General features: G+C 35.8%; 1 protein-coding gene across 1 annotated transcript; it reads right to left on the reverse strand.

The window, feature by feature from the left end:
• Window positions 1-757: 757 nt before the first annotated feature.
• Window positions 758-18,522, reverse strand: sea (mitochondrial citrate transporter scheggia). Its single transcript, XM_073078486.1, has 5 exons — window positions 18,213-18,522; window positions 9,872-9,998; window positions 7,911-8,134; window positions 4,208-4,372; window positions 758-2,926 (listed from the first exon to the last, which is right to left on the reverse strand). The coding sequence occupies exons 1-5, from the start codon at window positions 18,409-18,411 to the stop codon at window positions 2,688-2,690; spliced, it is 954 nt and encodes a 317-aa protein (XP_072934587.1). The 5' UTR covers window positions 18,412-18,522; the 3' UTR covers window positions 758-2,687.
• Window positions 18,523-19,015: the final 493 nt, after the last annotated feature.

A 19,015-nucleotide genomic window follows, 5' to 3' on the forward strand; every position in this document is an offset into this window, starting at 1 on the left:
TTACAATTCGACTATTATTACATCCATATAGTGGAATTTACGGTACTAGTATCATAGTAGTAGTAATATCATATTGCATCGGACAGTCTGGCACTATAATATAAAGTGTTTTTATAAAACACTTTGAGAAAATTTTGCACTTGAAAGTGCGTTGTAATTCTAAAGATGCGTCACAAAATTAAAAGTGTTTTCAAATTTAACGTCACCGAGAGATCTTAAACAGGATCAACAAAACAAGAGTATAAAATGGAAATGCAAATAAAGGCAATTATAATAAAATTATAAGAATTTGTATACACTTTGACTTGAAATTTGTATATATTTTAAATATTATTTTAAATATAGTGCGCGATAAGATTTGTACATTTTGAAAGACAATATGAAGCACATATTTCAAAATTATTGTATGTTTTCGTAATGAAAATTTCAGTTTAACAAAATTGTATACAGGCCCTTATAAAGCGAAATGTTCTAAGCAATCTTGCTTACGCTTATAAATAAACTATCTACGCCCAATAACAATGTTATATTGTTATAATAAAGTATTATCAAATGTTGTCTTCTACTTGGCAACTCAAATGAGATATTTTATGAAATTGACGTTTGCGAGAACTACTTATGGACTTTTAATCAATCAGATAGAATTGAATTTATCCTTGAAGTCGGATATGTTACCCCGAGGACTAAGTTACCCTTCTTGTTACATGTCATCAAACCCTACACATTTTTGTGGGGGTGTCGTCTATTAACTAATAATATACCATATTTTGTGTGATTCAATTGATGAACACGGATCTTGCTGTTGAAAATAACGGCTAGTTTGCGCTTACTCTATGGTGGAGACAACGAGCAGTAAATGCAATCTACTCGACTAAGAAGTAGACTACTCTGTATATACAACCAATCCACCGCTATCTACACCCACGGTCGAAACGTGGATTTCCTATAATCCAATCACGCAGTCATAAATCAGCAATCCAGATCACGCGACTTCTAAGAAGCTTCTGTGCAACTAAAGTTTATAACTACAAGATCCGTGTGATATATAAATTGTATTTACTACGTTCATAAAACACCAGTGCATATTCATCTACACCTATATACAATGTTTTACAAAAATTAATTCTAGCTCACATGAGAACACAGCCTATGTCTATATTTTTGTATGGGATATAATACATACAATGTTTTCCTAAATCGATTGAAAATTTTATTTCACATATATATTTGATACGACTATATCAGAAAAAAATAAATCTGAGTTATTTCAATGTAAACATTGTATGTATTATATTGTGTGCTCTAAGTTACTAGTGTTGTTTTATACATAACAATATAAATAAAAAATAAACAAAAATATAATCAATACCAATTCCAATAATTGATAATTTTAACAACATTCCTAATTGAAAAAAACAATTCTAAATACAAATTGGAATAAATCAACAATGATTAATTAGAACCCTGAATTGTATTAGAAATAAATAAATCCAATAAAAAATGTACAAAATAAAAAAAATGGATGTCAATATATAAAATGTTTCATATAAATAACAAAACAATACTGCTTACATATGTAAGCCTACAAAAATATATATTCGATGTTGCCTTTACCGCCTATTTTCAAGCATTTTTGTACATCAACAAGCATATATCAATATTAAGCCGAGCTCAAACATCTGGAGTAATTGCCTCATTAGTTGGATCTGAACAATAAACTATGAGATTTCTCAATATTTATATAAATTATTGGGTATTAATATACCTATTGTGTGCCAAAGCCAATATTAACCCATACAATATAATTTATAGTATTATAATACAATCATTTCTATTTGATAAACCTGTTTAATTTAAAAAGTTTTTCATAGTCTACATATGGTCCATTATACTCAACTTTATATGAATAATATTGTATGTGTATATATGAACTTTGGTGTGAGGGCACTCGGTATAAATATGTATATTCAATTTAGTAAAGTGCATATAAACAACTTGCGAAATAAATGTATTCCAAAGTTAATTACCCGATTACATTTCTCTAGTGTAGAACCACAAACATTACAGAAATTACTTTTTAATGAGGCCTGCCCCATTATCCATTACAAATCACTTACAGTTGTTCGTTGGTTCATATTCGGTGTTGACTTACTGACTAATTGAAATCAGGCATCACTGACGTAAATTAAATAGTTTAGTAGACGTTTACATATCTTAAGATATCGCTCTATGCAATTACAACGAAGCACATATTTTATCAAACGTTTTCTTAGGCTTAAAATTATCTAAATATGATGTTATTCAAATACCGACAGCACGAATGCAATGTACATATGCATTAAGTGCAAAAGCCTTACACATATAAATATATCAAACATCCCGTGTTAAGATCGCCAATATGCACATGTGTATAGCTCATTGAAAATGTGATAAAAACTGTATAAAACAATTAGTAAAAAAACCTATTTATACCAATCGTACGAATAACTCTTAATATTATGAAATAGTTACAAATTGTAGTCATATTAAAAGTCAATATTATTGTCAAAAATCTGTTGTTTGCTGACCGTACATATTGGGAGTCATTACGTCATTCAGTTATGAAATATGTTGCGAGTATTACGTCACGAGTCATGTGCAGCTTTGGCGTACGTCAGTGACCGGTTTACCATCAGCTTAATATACACTTACTTCCACACATAGTTGAACACGTCCATTATACTGTCGTATATAGTGAAGGTGATGGCCACGTCGAAGACGACGCGACTGAGCCTCGGCACGGTACCTTTGTAGAAGGCGAGAGGCCCTTCGTGCTTCCAGGTCTTGATGAAGCAGTCCCAGGTGCTCCTGTACTTCGCGGCTTCGAGACCTTGCATGCGGGTTTTGACCACGTCTATTGGTGTGTTACCGAATACTGACGCAGCGCCTGGAAAAATATGTCTTTTTGATAAAAAGTAACAAATAAACATAATTGAAGGTGGTAGAATCCTTTGTGTTTCGACTCCGGCGATACCACCGCCACACCTATTTCTGCCCCATAACAGCAGTGTTAAACGATGCCGTGTTATAGTTTGATGGTGTGGTAAGGGAGACATACTTTTCCGAGGCGTTTCAGCTTAGTCCTCAGGGGTAGCGGCGCATCTGTGGCCGACCTCAGGTATATCTATCGTATCTGGGGTTAATTACAGATGTCCATGGGCGGCAGTAGCCACTACCATCAGGTTGACTGCATGCTCGTCTGCTACTCCTATATTTTTAAAAAAAAAGTTTGGATGTTGTTTGTAGAATAAAGTATACCTACTATTACCTACGCATGGGTTTGCCTTCTTATCATGGGTAAAGTAAAACACAAGATTCGAGTTACTTGGCCTCGTCCTAATAGATTATCATTCGATTAAATAATTACGTGTCCTTGATTCTATGGAGCAGCTGGCTTCTAATACGTAGTAAGTAATTGTTCGTTTGTTGTTTGGTGATAACAAAAATATACTCGTTTTTGGGGTTAATGAGATGCTGTTCGTCTTCAGTATACATATTTGTAGTTTGTACAAACTATTACATTTAGGTCTTTAGATGCAAATGATTTATAGGTACTTATACATACTTATACAACGTCATTATATTTCAGATATGAATATATAAATAACTAGCTGACCCGGCAAACTTTGTACCGCCTTACAATCTATTTATCAAATATATTTCATATAAAATATAGCCTATGTTACTCGTAGATAATGTAGCTTTCGAATGGTGAAAGAATTTTTAAAATCGGTCCAGTAGTTTTTGAGCCTATTCATTACAACCAAACAAACAAAGTTTTCCTCTTTATAATATTAGTGTAGATTACATACAACCGATGTCTGAACCCATTTCCAGCAAGAGAAGTCAATTAGAATAGGTTCATGACCTGCAGTAATTGGCCCCAAGTGATCCTCTGTTTCGCTACTAACAGTTATTAATGTCTTCTCAAGATTACCAATCACAAAATAGCTGGAAGGCTCTGTGCTTCTCTTGCCACGGCAAGGCAAGCCACCGATTATTATTTCCAATCTTTGTGGTTTGTGAAGTAAGTACTAAAACAATCTATTTTATCTTACTTTGTATCAACCGTTTTTTGTTTCATGTATATTCCAAAAAGTTTTTTTGGCGGCAGGTACCATAGCTTGGTGATTGAGAAATTAAACATAATTCATTAAAAATCACTTACCAGCAATACCACCAAAGAGACCCACGATGTACTTGGGTACCGGCTTGTCGCGGTCGCCTCCCTTGTACCAATCCCGAAGCGACTCCATCACGAAGAACCGGATCGCCTGGTTGCTACCCTGCTTCATTATTGTTGCTGTCACTCCTTTGTAAACTCCACCGATACCTGTAATACATTTGGTGCACTGGTAACTGACATCTGGCTCGAAGGACCAAAATGTATGTTCGCTATTTTAATCCCAAATCTTAAGTTTGATGTGTATAGTACATCCAGGCTAACCGGACGTCTGTAAAGCTAGAAAGGTCAAGTCGGCAGAATCACTCGTTTTATATCTCAAAATTTAGTGCTCATTTAGTGCTAATTTAGTGCTGATAACAGATATTTGGTGCTGTAATAGGGGGACTAAAAATGAGAACACTGCTAACTTTTCATTAAGCTAGCAGTGTACCATTCGTGACCGCCCTATGATACAGTTGGAGCGAGAGGCACATCAGCTAATAATTTAGTGCTCAATTAGTGCTGCCTGTACAACCAAACAGATTTAAAAAAAAAAGTTTTTCAATTTTTAAGTATAGATAGTTAAGTATAGAGTCGTTATACTAGCAGTAGCTGCTTTGAAAAAAAAATAAAAAAAAAAATATTGTCTAAAACTCCTTTACTACAACGACAGCACTAATTGAGCACTAAATAGTGACGTCATTTGATTCCATTAGTTTCCATTTTCGAGTCTTCTTCTAGCTCTTAAGACTGCTGGCGTCGTTATACTAGCAGTTGTTGATTTGAAAAAAAAAATAAAATATATATTTAAAAAATCTCTAAACGATACGAGCAATCATAGAGCTGAACGATGACTTTAAAATCGGTATTGGTGAAATTGAAAGGAGTTACAAATTAGTGCTAAATTAATGCAACCGGTGAACCCAGATTTTTTTTAGGAAAATCATTATTCAACTGCCCGCTAAAAAAATCGAAGATTTTCAATAATCGAAAAGTTATAGGTATTATTCTGTATTGCAAATATCGAGTTTTCATCAGATCTCAACGTTATAAGGTCACAGGAAACGACCCTGACTCATCTAGCGATGGAGCCGCTGTGTGTGTGTGTGTGTGTGAAAAAAAATTTTTTTTCAAATCAACTACTAGCAGTCTTGAGAGCTATAAAAAGACTCGAAAACGAAAACAAATGGAATCAAATGACGTCACCATTTAGTGCTTAATTAGTGCTGTCAGTATAGCAAAAAAATTTTTAAAAATATTTTTTTTTTATTTTTTTTCAAATTAACTACTGCTAGTATAACGACACTAGCAGCCTTAAGAGCTAGAAAAAGACTCGAAAACGGAAACTAATGGAATCAAATGACGTCACTATTTAGTGCTCAATTAGTGCTGTCAGTACAGCAAATAATTTTTGAAATATATATTTTTTTTTATTTTTATTCAAATCAACAACTGCTAGTATAACGACGCCAGCAGTGTTAAGAGCTAGAAGAAGACTCTAGAACGGAAACTAATGGAATTAAAAGACGTCACCATTTAGTGCTCAATTAGTGCTGACAGTACAGCGAAAGATTTTTTAAATATAATTTTTTTTTTTTTCAAATCAACAACTGCTAGTATAACGACGCCAGCAGTCTTAAGAGCTAGAAGAAGACTCGAAAATGGAAACTAATGGAATCAAATGACGTCACTATTTAGTGCTCAATTAGTGCTGTCGTTGTAGTAAAGGAGTTTTAGACAATATTTTTTTTTTTTATTTTTTTTTCAAAGCAGCTAATTAAATTAAATCTGTTTGGTTGTACAGGCAGCACTAATTGAGCACTAAATTATTAGCTGATGTGCCTCTCGCTCCAACTGTATCATAGCGCGGTCACGAATGGTACACTGCTAGCTTAATGAAAAGTTAGCAGTGTTCTCATTTTTAGTCCCCCTATCACAGCACCAAATATCTGTTATCAGCACTAAATTAGCACTAAATGAGCACTAAATTTTGAGATATAAAACGAGTGATTCTGCCGACCTGACCTTTCTAGCTTTACAGACGTGCTAACCGGGCTGAGGTATCCAAGTAATCAAAATAATAATTTCTGATTAAACCAACGACTTCAACGCATAGATAAGTTTCAATTTACTATATTAGAAGCGAAGGCGTGCAGTATGCATATTTTAGAAGTTATCGAGCGAAACTCTGGTACACAATTTAGGTAAGACTTGCCGAATGTTCAGAGCGGTAGATATAAGTATCGTAGTAGTACCTACTAAACATATCCATGCTAGTAGGTACGATTGTTTTTTTTTTTTTTATAAAATATTGGAGTAGCAGACGAGCATGCAGTCCACCTGATGGTAAGTGGCTACTGCCGCCCATGGACATCTGTAATCAACCCCAGATAGGATTAGATATTCCTACCTGAGGTCAGCCACAGATGCGCTGCTACCCCTGAGGACTAAGCTGGAACGCCTCGGAAAAGTCTGTCTCCCTTACCACACCCTTCAAACCGGAACACAGCGGCGCCTAACACTGCTGTTATTAGGTAGAAATAGGTGTGGCGGTGGTGCCGCCAGAGTCGAACCACAAGGGGTTCTACCAACTTCAGATTGTGTGTAATAAGTTGTAATTATTCAAAAACATTAGTTGGATTGGCATGTAATGTAAGTACATTGCTTGACAAGCAGTGACAAACGCTCTAAATAATGAGACCGATAATATTCGTAACATGCGTGACTAAAGATAAATTAGTGTGTTAACAATAAGTAGCGCATTTAGTTATATTACGTATGTATGTCCAAATAATACATGAATAAAAGTTGAATGATGTCCTTATTTTAATCCCGACCTTTCGATTTAAAAAACATATTATTAGATGTGGTATTATTTTTAAAAGAGAGAACTAAGTATACAATAACAAAATTTAATTAATTTATGTACATTTTTAATTCAATATAGACAAATTCAGTATATCTATATCCAGTTAATAATAAAGTTCCTTGATCCCATAAGCTTTTGCTGTAGACTTTATCCTTTTTATGTCATGACCTACGATCGAGAGATTATTGCAATATCGCAAGCAATTTACCGTTCTTTTACGAAATTGATGGCACGTGTGCAATTGTTTTGTGTATGTGTTAAAAAGTGTTTTAAATGCACGAGTCGTTTTAAGACGTTACTACATATTCAATGTTGTTTCGTGTACCTATTGGCGTTACGAGGGGGGAAACTTGACGGAAAACTAGATACTTTTTCGTTTAGGTAATTGTAGTAGTATATGTAAGAAATGTGTTGTGCATTCGAAGTAAACAAACTATAATATGATAACACCTATTAGAAATATTTCTTCTAATAATTATAGTTTAAAAACTAAAAACCACGCTAAAATCGCACAAGGAAACTCGTTAATCCTGATTTCTGACGATCCTAATGAGGTCAATGGGATAAAATGATTAAAATCGTGTATTGTCATCGTTCTTAATAAGTGTTCAAAATTTCAAATTTACCGGACAGTCTAAAGTGGGTAAAAATCGAGTACAAAGATTCCGTTACATACATACAGGTCCAAAAATGAATCATACAGGTACAAAAATGAATTGAATGCCTAACTAAATGACGTGACAAATTATCGTTTATTAAATAATCTGTAATGCAAATCGCTGGGCTAAATTACGTAATTGCTTATCTCATAATCACTCATCAATTTAATGAACTCACCTTCTTCTCTAACGATGGTCCTCACCCCATGGAAGAACCCCTTGAACCTGGGCTTCTCCATGCGCATGTCGTTGATGAACTTGACCTTGACAGTCTCCATGGGGGTGACGGCGAAGATGGCCTCCGCCACACCAGCCGCCAGCCCGCACGCCAGCTTGCCCGTGTTCGAGAGTGTACCATTCTCATTCACCATGTACAATTTCGCTTGTTCGAAGACACCGAATCTGGAAAGAGGAACATGGTATTCTAAAAGAAGTTTATATAAAATTCGACCTTATTCCAGGGACGTGCCCATAATCTGGAATTCCGGGGACGTGCTTTAACGGGGACGTGGGTCGGGCACATACAGAAATATTGGATATCTTTACATATGGCATCGTCACACTTTTGCGCAAAGTAGTATACTATGTCTTAGTGATTCGTGTATTTGTTACTAACACTAGCTATATAAGTGAAATTGTTACTAACCCATCTATGGACACATATCCGAAATAAACGATTATTATTTTTGGCATATATTTCTTTTCTCTGGGTTAACCAGGTTATATGAAATAACACGGGCACAGCCAGGTGTTTATTCAGAATGATAGTGTTGGTTTCATGTAAGGTGTTATTTATTGGGAGGAATTTTCGAACTATCCTGCAATGTATTTAGTATTGCAGCTTTCTGTAGTGTAAGGTATGTGAATTTCGGGAGGTGTAACGAAATAACCTATTATTATTATTATTGTTAAAGGTGAAGAAAAGGGAGGTTTTTAAGAAGTATACCAATTGACACTTGGTCAGCTTAGTGGAGAGAGACACTCTGAGAGAAGGCAGCAGTGGGACAATAATAGGTTGACAATGACTACACAATCATAACAACCTAATCAAATACCTAATCATATAACCTATACTATTACTATTATGAAATTGTTACAACCAATATAGTTTGATTGGGAAGGTGCCACCGCCACATCTATTCCTAATGTACTCGTAAGTTCTTGCGTTCCGGTGGAAAGGTGTGCAGGTGGTTTTACATATGAGGCGATCATAGGTAGCCTTCCATCTATCGCTCGCCCTTTAATAGTCCACTGCCTGACATATGCCTCCCCTAATCTGCGTCACTCCGACCGGTCATGAGCCGTCTGAATCCAGCGGTTACCCGTCCACTTCAGTCCATCAGTCCACCTGGTCGGGGGGCGGCCTGTACTCCTTTTTCCGAGACGTGGTCTCCATTCAAGGACCTTACGTGCCCTTCAGGAGTAACACTTATCAGGTAGGGTTTTTGCTCGTTTACTATATAACCAAAATGACAGCAAACAACTTTCAAATTGTCAAAATACAACCGTAGCATGGATTTCTATTAAATTTTACAGCCGAATTATTGAGAGATAACTTCCGTATAAAACGTGTTAGAGTTAAATATCACGGAAGCCTAAACATTATGTTCCGTAGTAATAAATGCACATAAATTATCGCTGGCTATTTGTCAAACATTCTTACTATTTTTATATAGAAGCTTCTTAATTATAGTTTACTAGAAAACGAGCATACAGTCTATTTGATGGTATGAAGTTACTGCCGCCCGTGAACTCTTGAAAGGATTAAGCTTGGCCACAGATGCATTGCTATAATCCGCGCGAAACTGCTAGTCCGCTCGGAAGTTGTTGCGAGCAGGTGTAGTCCTTACAATTTGCTATGGCGACGCGACTCATTTCTATATTCAGAGCGGATTAGCAGTTTGGCACGGACTATACCTTTGAGGACTAAACTGAAACGCTTCGGAAAAGTATGTCTCCCTTACCACACCTTTCAAACCGGAACACAGTAGCATTTAACACTGCTGTTATTAGACAGAAATAGGTGTGGGGGTGACACCTCTGGAGTCGAACCATAAAGGTTGTACCATTTTTAAGGCTTATAGACTTTGACAGCTGCCATACGAGTATATACAATGTTAATAAATAATTGTTAAATACCTTACGGCGGATTTTGGAATAGAGCCATAAAGAAGGACGCTGAGCCCTCGATAAAGGCCCAAGACACCGTGGCCTTTCACCGTTTTCTTCACACAGTCGAATATTCCGGTGTATTTCTTAGTTCCACCTGTAGAAGAAAGTAAAATAAAAACCAATTTATATTAAGTTAAACCCATACTCTAGTTGTAAAGTGTGGTAAGGGAGGCATACTACTGCACCTACTCAACTGAGGCGTTCCAACTTAGTCCTCAGCTCAAGGAGTAACCCTCAGGTCACCAACTCATCTATGACCGACCTCAGATAGAACTCTTATCATGTCTGGAGTTGATTACAGATGTCCACGGATGTCAGTTGGTATTTATCATCAGGTGGACAGCTATAGAAGTAGCTTACGTAAAACGTATTCAGGCTGATTTTAAACAAATTATGCACAATAATAAAGAATCAAAAATAGGTCATGATATTAAGCATGTAATGACGTAATCGGATTGAAAAACACTCTGGAAATACCTCCGGTAATTAGCTTACGTAACAGGAAAAGTAAACAAGAGACGTCCTGATATATATGTACATACGTAACTAACTAATGAATCCATTGGCTATATTGATTTACATTTGCACGGAACTTACATTTCAACATTATAATGACTTGGGTGGATGAAAAATCTTTGTAATCGCACCGTACTAAGCAAGGCTTTTTATTTAAACGAATTTATTATACTTTGTTGCTTATTTCTCTACGTATAGTATATTGTCTTCATAAGGTTGATTAGAGCATCGTAGGACCGCGATTTAATACGGTGCTTCGACCCAAATCTTACCGATAAGTCTCTTCGGAAGGGTCGAAAATGACCTGAATGGATTCGAGTAAAGAATGAAACGGTTGTGCCCTCTTTTTTGCTTTGCTCGACTTGGCAGCGGCACTACCTTCCCCTCAGATGTAATTCCACTTGCGACCTTGAACACGGGGAATGAAATAATAAAAATAAAATTGTGATATTCTTGCCCGATCCTTGTGAACAATTGCGAAAGTCTGTGAATTAGAATATCGGACAAGTAAATAAGTAAAACATTCAATATAATTTTATAGGTTCTCCCGGGCAAAAAACGTTACGATTCCCACATATACTGAGGCAGATATTACATTACCGTCAAGTAACCTTCCTGGTATCATATTATGTCATTCACTATACCGTGCTGTGACCGTGGTCAAGGTGAAAGGTGATCGCTGAGGTCAGTTGCGCTGATAACAACGGATTACATTAACGCGATAGGCTATAGAAATTATGTGAGAGTCATGATTGACACAAATAATTTTGTACGAATCATCGCGTACCAAAGAGTAGGTAATATTTAAGACTAAATCATGTGTAGGGATGCGACGGATTTACTAGCTATTAGATGAAGCATTTTTAGCATTTCCGAACTTGTTAATATTTACGTCAAAAAGTTGTTTTATTGAAGTAGCAAAAACCATGCACTCCACCTGATGGTAAATGGGTACTGTCGTTCATTGACGTCAGCGGTTAAAACAGCAGTTTTAAGCACGGGGTAGCTGGCAGAAATAGATGTGGTGGTGGTGCCACCGGATCCAAACCAAGTTCTACCATCTTCTAGCTACACATACCACACAATAGTTTAATGAAATAGAGGCTTTTTCGACCATATGTATTTTATATACTCCACAATCTATATATGAAGATCGCATCTATAATAGATTCACATTTGAGAGAGTCGAGAAGCAACCTGCTTCACATTTATTTTAATCGAACTATTTTGGTGTTCTATTTTAGTAATTTATCGATATAGGCGAGCTCACTGCTCCAGTGCCCCAATAAAACGGCTAAGGTCATATTTCGATCACTGATTTAAACTGCTGATGTAATACATTTTATTCACCTTTTCAATTAGATATTATTGTAGACTCTATATAAACTATAGTTATTGCACGGGTAGGAAAGCGTCGAAGCGAATTTGGATACAAGGGAAGAAAAGACATGATACCAAATCAAGTAATTGAGCGAAGTATCTCATTTGAAAGTGCCACTTACAATATGCGACAGTAGTAGGTTATCAATTGCTCAGAATAGTGTTCATTAACGGCACTTAAGCATAGACTAGATTAATACTAGAACCATTACTTATTAGGAATATAACAATGCAGATATTGCGCTATATATTAAGAATATTTTTCTGAGAGAAATGAAATAGAAAACTAAATCGAAAAATATGTAAAATGAAAAATACGAGTGGATTTAAGATGAGGAAATAATTAACTTTATAGGTATACACTTGAAATACTTATACTTAACATATTTATTACTGAAAAGTTGAATGTTATGCAAATTTATAGTTTTTTGCGCCGCTTTTTCTCCATTGCCTTCGTAGATTGATGACGTTCAAAGTAAGATTTAAAGGAATTAATTTTGAATAGTTAAATGAGATTTGAATACGTGAACTCATCATGACATTTTTTCAGATAAAATCCTGTAGTGTTAACATTCTCAATAAAATCATTTAGATATAGAAATTCACAAGTTGACAGATTGTACAGCGACCAAATTTAAACGGTAAATAGGTACAAACGTTGTAGTCACGTGAAAAATGTAAGTACGTGGAGATAAATAGAAAAGACAGACTCATAGAAGGGGTTTAATTTAGAAGTTATTCGATTACCAGTACGAGAGCAGTACCAACAGCATCCTAGAGATGATTGCACATAGGCCAGATGACGAAGCTCGAATATATTATTTAGCTTCTAATATAAATCGCTTAGAGTTCCACAGATTGAGCGACTTTAAACGCACTTCAACATGTTTTCCTATTTCCCATTACGTCTTTGCATAATGTAGGAGTTAAATTATGTGTCAAACAATTTAAGGAAATGCCTAACTGTGAATCATAACCAGTTCATAAGTAAACATAATATCAAAGTAAATGTTTTAAAAATGTTATCACAAATTACATTATCTAAGGTACTAATACTACATACTCGTATACTTGTGTAAACGAGCAAGATCCGCTTAAACTTGCCCAAAAAAGGTGCTAAAATTCTTCATTCTTAGACTCTTGAAGCACAATCGCCTCACCTGTTTCTGCGTTATAACAACAGTGTTAAGCGCTGTTGTAATCTGGCTAGACGGTATCTCTCCCTTAGGAGAGACACTTATATGAGGCATTCCGAGTTAGTCTTCAGAGACTTTACTGCTATCTGAGGTAATGTCCATCAACAGTTACCGTTTATTATTAGGCCTTCTACGTCTTCATGTAATTATTAAACAATTATACTTACTTCGGTATATAAATTGATGTCTGATGTAAACGTCTCCACAAAAAGATAGATTATATTTAGGTATTAATTGATAGTAAAGAGTATAATGAAGCAATGGTCCTTAATTTATATGCTTTTAGAAGATTATTTTCATGCAAATTAGATATTGTTTTATTTTAAAAGAATATAAGAAGTAATACATTAGTGGTTCTATATCTGGGTCAGGCATGTCGAGCGATATTATTGAGCCGCCATCAATCGATACTCCCTTTTGTGCTCCCTTCCCTTTCCAGGGCTGAAAATGTTGTACGGCTTCCTGCAGTGTTAATAGTTTGTGATTTGTTCCTTTATGGTCCAATTTTATTTCGAAGGAACGCGGAATGATTCAAAAACGAAGTCGTGAAATCGTAATAACAACTACTTCGGAAAAATTCTGTCTTATGAGCTTACTTAAAAAGCAGTGATAGCCTAATGATTAAGACACTCGGCCTCTTGATCGATTGGTCCGAGGTTCAAATAATCCCAGGCATCTCTGATTTTTCAAAGTTATGTGCATATTAGAAACTAATTATAAGTTGCTTAAACGGTGAAGGAAAACATCGAGGAAAGCTGCATACCTGAGAAATGTTTAAAAACCTTTAAATAGCTTTTTTTTAATTATTGACTATAAACTAAAACTATTTAAAATTATTTCAATTTTTAAACGCGGGTTAAACACGAGTAAACCTAATATAATTATAAGACATAAAAATCTGCATAGTATATTTTCCTTGCATACTACATACAGCTACTAGTATGAATGAATAACGGTATCATATATTCTTGTATTACACCGATTACACGTAATGTCTGAGACGGTTGATAATGAAACGACATTGGGTGTCTGTTAACGGTGCATCAAGTAATTGCTGTATTTTATTACATACCATTACATAATGTTATTATGACGGCTGCGTAATACGTAGACAATGAGTTGTTGTTAATACATACGAGTAGAAAGTGTGCATACAGTCCACCTCACATACTTCACAGTTTTAACGTGATAGAACCCTTTGTGGTTCGACTCCGGCGGCACCACCGCCACACCTATATCTGCCTCATAAAAGCAGTGTTAAGCACTGCTGTGTTCTAGTTTGAAGGGTAGTGACAAATACGGGAAAGGGACAAATACTTGCCCAAGGCGCTCCGACTTAGTCCTCAGGGGTAGCGGCGTATCTGTGGCCGACCTTAGGTAGGAATGTCTAATCTTATCTGGCGTTAATTACAGATGTCCATGGGTGGCAGTAGCCACTTACCATCAGGTGGACTGCATGCTCGTCTGCTACTCCTATATTATAAAAAACCTCATGGTACGTGGTAATGCCGTGCATGAAAATCTTTTATCAGTTCTAGATAGGATAATCCTACCTAAAGTCAGCAACAGATACTATGCCACTCTTGAGGAAACCCCGTTATTATTACGCAATCTATCCAAATTTTGACTACCAAGATCTAAAATCGAGATATTCTGGTATGTGGATATTGTCAAAAACCGATCTTTGGAAGACAAAGCATTTGGATACATTGGTGCAATTAATAACAGGCGTAAGTTAGAACGCTTCAAAAAGTGTGCCCCGTGTATAATACCATTGAAAACAAAAGACAATAGTTCTTACTGACGCGCAAAGGGTCCCGGATTCGAGCCCCGGCCAGACAGATATCTAAATGATGAATTTAGATATCTGTTTATGGGTCTGGGTGTTTGTGTATTTGTCTATGTGTGTGTCCATGGCACCCACGACACAGGGAATCCTAGTGTGGGCCTGTGAGTGTGGAAAGCGTTTATTTACACTGCCACTGCAGTTAATAGGCTGGAATAGATGTAGCAATGGTGACTCCAGAGTCGACCACGAGTGGTTCAATTACCTCACTGTTTATATAACATGAGCAAATAAAATCGCTGCCATAAATTAAGCAAATATATTAAAGGGCTATTTATAAACCAGCTAAGTAAGTTTGTTTTGCAATCTTGAACCGAATAAGTAGGTTAACGGTGTTGTTCCAGAATGGCGGGTGTATTTGGTAAATACTCGTCATATTATAGTATTGATCATGTCACCTTATACTTAGATACTTATTTAAATATTTTGCATGCTTAATAATCTGGGCATTTAGAAAAGGAGACGTAGTAGGCTAATATTTTTTTCAAAGCTATGCATATAGAGCACAGCAGGAACAGACAAGATGTGGAGAGCAAAGAGAAATACGTCATTGACGAGATTTTCATACATACTCGTAAACTTTCATCTAAATTCATAGGAACTGTGACTAAGTTAAATATATTTAAGAATAACTTATTACCTAATAACTTATTTTAAGTATTAACTTACGGTAATAAGTTATTATAAAGGCAGTAATAGCCTAGTGGTTAATAAACTCGGCCTCTCGATCGAGGGGTCCGAGGTTCAAATCTCAGGCACGCACCTCTGATTTTTCGAAATTATGTGCGTATTAGAAATTAATTATCACTTGCTTAAACGGTGTAGGAAACCATCGTGAGGAAACCTGCATACCTGAGATTTATAAAAAAAAATCAAAGGCATGTGAAGTCTGCCAATACGCACTTGGCCAGCGCGGTGGACTATGGCCTAATCCTTCTCATTCTGAGAGGAGACCCGTGCCCAGCAGTGGGACAGTTATGGGTTGATAATGATGATGATGAATAAGTTATTCTTAAAATGTCACCTACCTCTTTAATAAGAGGTAGGTGACATTTTTACACCCTACTACTCTACCACGACTATATAGTCGAATGTTTTAATTTGCCTGCCACAGCCTCTACATATAAATGAACTTTACATTGAAAATACCATAAAAAATATATTTATTTCATTAGATTTACCCATTTATCGTAAGTGAAGCGGCAAACATCACATCGTTCCGACAGATTGTTTACTTAACGTCAAAGATTGGTGAATAATCTCTGACAAGGCATGTTGCTTGCATCGCCACTAGCAACAACAAACACATTATCTAGTTGACACGGCCGATAAAACTTGTGATACGAGATATTACTAGCCCCGAACACAAAGATTATTCTGTTTTGCAGTAGAAAATCGTCATTGCATAAGAAAATGTTTGAGTATGACGAAATTGTACTCGTGCTCTATATTAATATTAATGTATTTTAAAAAGTTTTACAATTTAATACGGCCAACGGTATATAGGAAAGCGCCGAGTGACTCGTACCTAACAAGGCACACAATTTCCAAAAAATGTCATAAAACCAACGTTTTATAAGTTTAATATTATTTAGAAGCATGAAACTAAATTTAATATAACCAGTTAAATATTTATAAAAATGAAAATAACTGTTCGCTCAATATTATCCCCATGGCTCTCACTCTCGGATACTATTGTTCCCCACAACTTAAACAAAACATACCGATTTCGACCAATCTGAAAATGTTTGACGTTTTCCCAGCGTCGAACGTGTTAATTTACGCATAGAAATTCTAAATATTTTGTGCGTAAAATTGTGGATAATGCTCGTTCTAAAAGCATCTCTATCTTTGCGCAATCGTACCGTCAAACAAGATACAAACATATTTAACTAGGATGGAATAAAGGCTATTTTCGTAAAGTGAAAAGATTGTACAGTTGAATAACAGATATAAAGATAATCATGACAATAATTATTATCGCTATGCGCCTATCAGTTAAGGTTGCGGATATTGTAGATATTTTATATACATTATTTATAATGTAGGAGTAGCAGACAAGCATGCAGCCCACCTAGTGGTAAGTGGCTACTGCCGCTCATGAACATCTGTAATCAACGCCAGATAGGTTTAGATATTCCTACCTGAGGTCGGCCACAGATGCGCCGCTACCGCTGAGGACTAAGATAGAACACCTCGGAAATGTATGTCTTCCTTACCACACCATTCAAACCAGAGTAGAGCAGAGCTTAACGTTGCTGTTATGAGGCAGAAATAGGTATGGCGGTTGTGCCGCCGAAGTCGAACCACAAAGGGTTCTATCTCCTCCACATTATTATACATAAATGGAATTCTATGGAAGTATCTACGAATCATATACAAAACACGTGTAATAATAATTGTACATGTGATTTTAAAATAACCGCGATTTTCAAATTGAGAACGTTAACACTCGTAAGATGGAGTTTTGTTTTTATTTATCTTATTAATGCTATGTACTAATATTGGAAATTTGTTTTTGACGAGCCTCTTATACGAAGTACACTCAATGGGTAGATATTTTATACTTCAGGAATATCATTTTTGAACAAGAATTTGATGCTATTTCAAACAAAATAATTAACTTAGTAGTGCGACCATACTTCATTTGAAAAATGGTATCTGTTACAGATAAGGTATTAAGTATTTTAAGGATATACGATACAATAATAATAATGTCCTAGGTCCTACTGTAAACTAATAAAAATCAAAAATTTTTTTGCAACGCAATGCGTTCGTCACCATTCTACATATGTGCGTTAAGCTTAATGATAGGTATGTTATCGATATCAGCGAAATATGAGACTAAAATGAAGCCAAGTCGTATGAAATACACCGTTTTCACACCATAAAAATGATACTTGAAGTAGAATAAACTTCCGTTGTTATGAAACCTTGAATTAACTGGTAAACCTTGCTTACACATACGTTTTTATTCCGACACGACCAATTTAGTGCGACCAAAGTCCAACACGGTGTCAAATGAAATAGAATAATATTTTCGACCCACAATTGATTATATCCATGTGTGAATTAACAAATAAATACGCCGTGTAGTCATTCGTAACCTCTAAACTCACACGCTAATAACGTTAAAAGATTCCAATTAGAATTAATTGGACTATAATGAGATTCTTATAAGAAAACAGAGCTACTATCGTTTTCAAGTTCGTAGAAATAAAGTAGGTGTTTAGGCTATTTTCGTACTACAGAAATTTACCCGATGTTTACATTTTTATTGATAACACTGCACAAGTGCAAAATATGATAACAAATAATAATGGTTGTGAATGAAACAAGATGTATAGTTAATGATTAAGCATACACAAACCTTTCTCGTCTAATTGAAGTTGTGTTTTTACATATTCGGTTGGGAATGTAATACAGATTTCAATGCCACCAGTAATACCGCCGGCCACGACCCCTTTTAGACCGACCGAGCCCGTGCCCCCAGCCGCAGCCGCTGCGCCTGTTTCAGACATCCATGGCCTCTGGAAGGGGTTCTTGAATTGTCTTGGCCGTGTCGACATTTTTACTTATTAAACACTTGTCGTTAGCGACAACGACTGCGGCGCGCGGCAACAACCTCCTTCTACGACAAGAAAACGATGACTGACGGTGAGACTGACAGAGCGGCGGTTGTCGACGGATGGGGGCGGGGCCTATGTGATGGCGTGATTGTCTCTCTGTCACTTACAAATTTAACAAGTTGATTGTCACAATGACAAATGACAATGATCAATGACAACTAAGACCAATGAATGAACTATAATTTTATTTACATATCCTACTTATTGAAGTTATACCAAAGAGTATAGTAACCTATATACTTTGTCAGGCGCGTTGAAATAATAAGTGTAATTTTGAAAAAAAAAAACATGGAGTTCATTATTGTAAACATTTTATTTCATAAATAGTAAACGCTTTTGATTTACATGAAATATTTGCCTGTTTAATTAAAGTTCTATTCATTTATGTACCAAAATAGCTATAATAATTTCTAATGCGCCTTCCCTTTTATAATCTGTCTCAATGACAACGATATTATAATAGAACGAACAATTGAATGATATATTGTTTATTTGAGCCATCCCTACGCGCAACGCTCGCGCATTAGGGTTGCCATATTATGAA

Source organism: Epargyreus clarus, unplaced genomic scaffold (assembly GCF_041222505.1).
Source record: "Epargyreus clarus isolate Ecla_fem2 unplaced genomic scaffold, WU_Ecla_fem_2.2 ptg000012l, whole genome shotgun sequence".
Classification (NCBI taxonomy): domain Eukaryota; kingdom Metazoa; phylum Arthropoda; class Insecta; order Lepidoptera; family Hesperiidae; genus Epargyreus; species Epargyreus clarus.

Coding starts and splice junctions, on each gene's coding strand:
- sea (XM_073078486.1), bottom strand. CDS start 18,411: ATGTCGACACGGCCAAGACAATTCAAGAACCCCTTCCAGAGGCCATGG. Junction 9,999..18,212: donor ACTTCAATTAGACGAGAAAG/GTTTGTGTATGC, acceptor TTTCTTCTACAG/GTGGAACTAAGAAATACACC. Junction 4,373..7,910: donor GACCATCGTTAGAGAAGAAG/GTGAGTTCATTA, acceptor AATGTATTACAG/GTATCGGTGGAGTTTACAAA.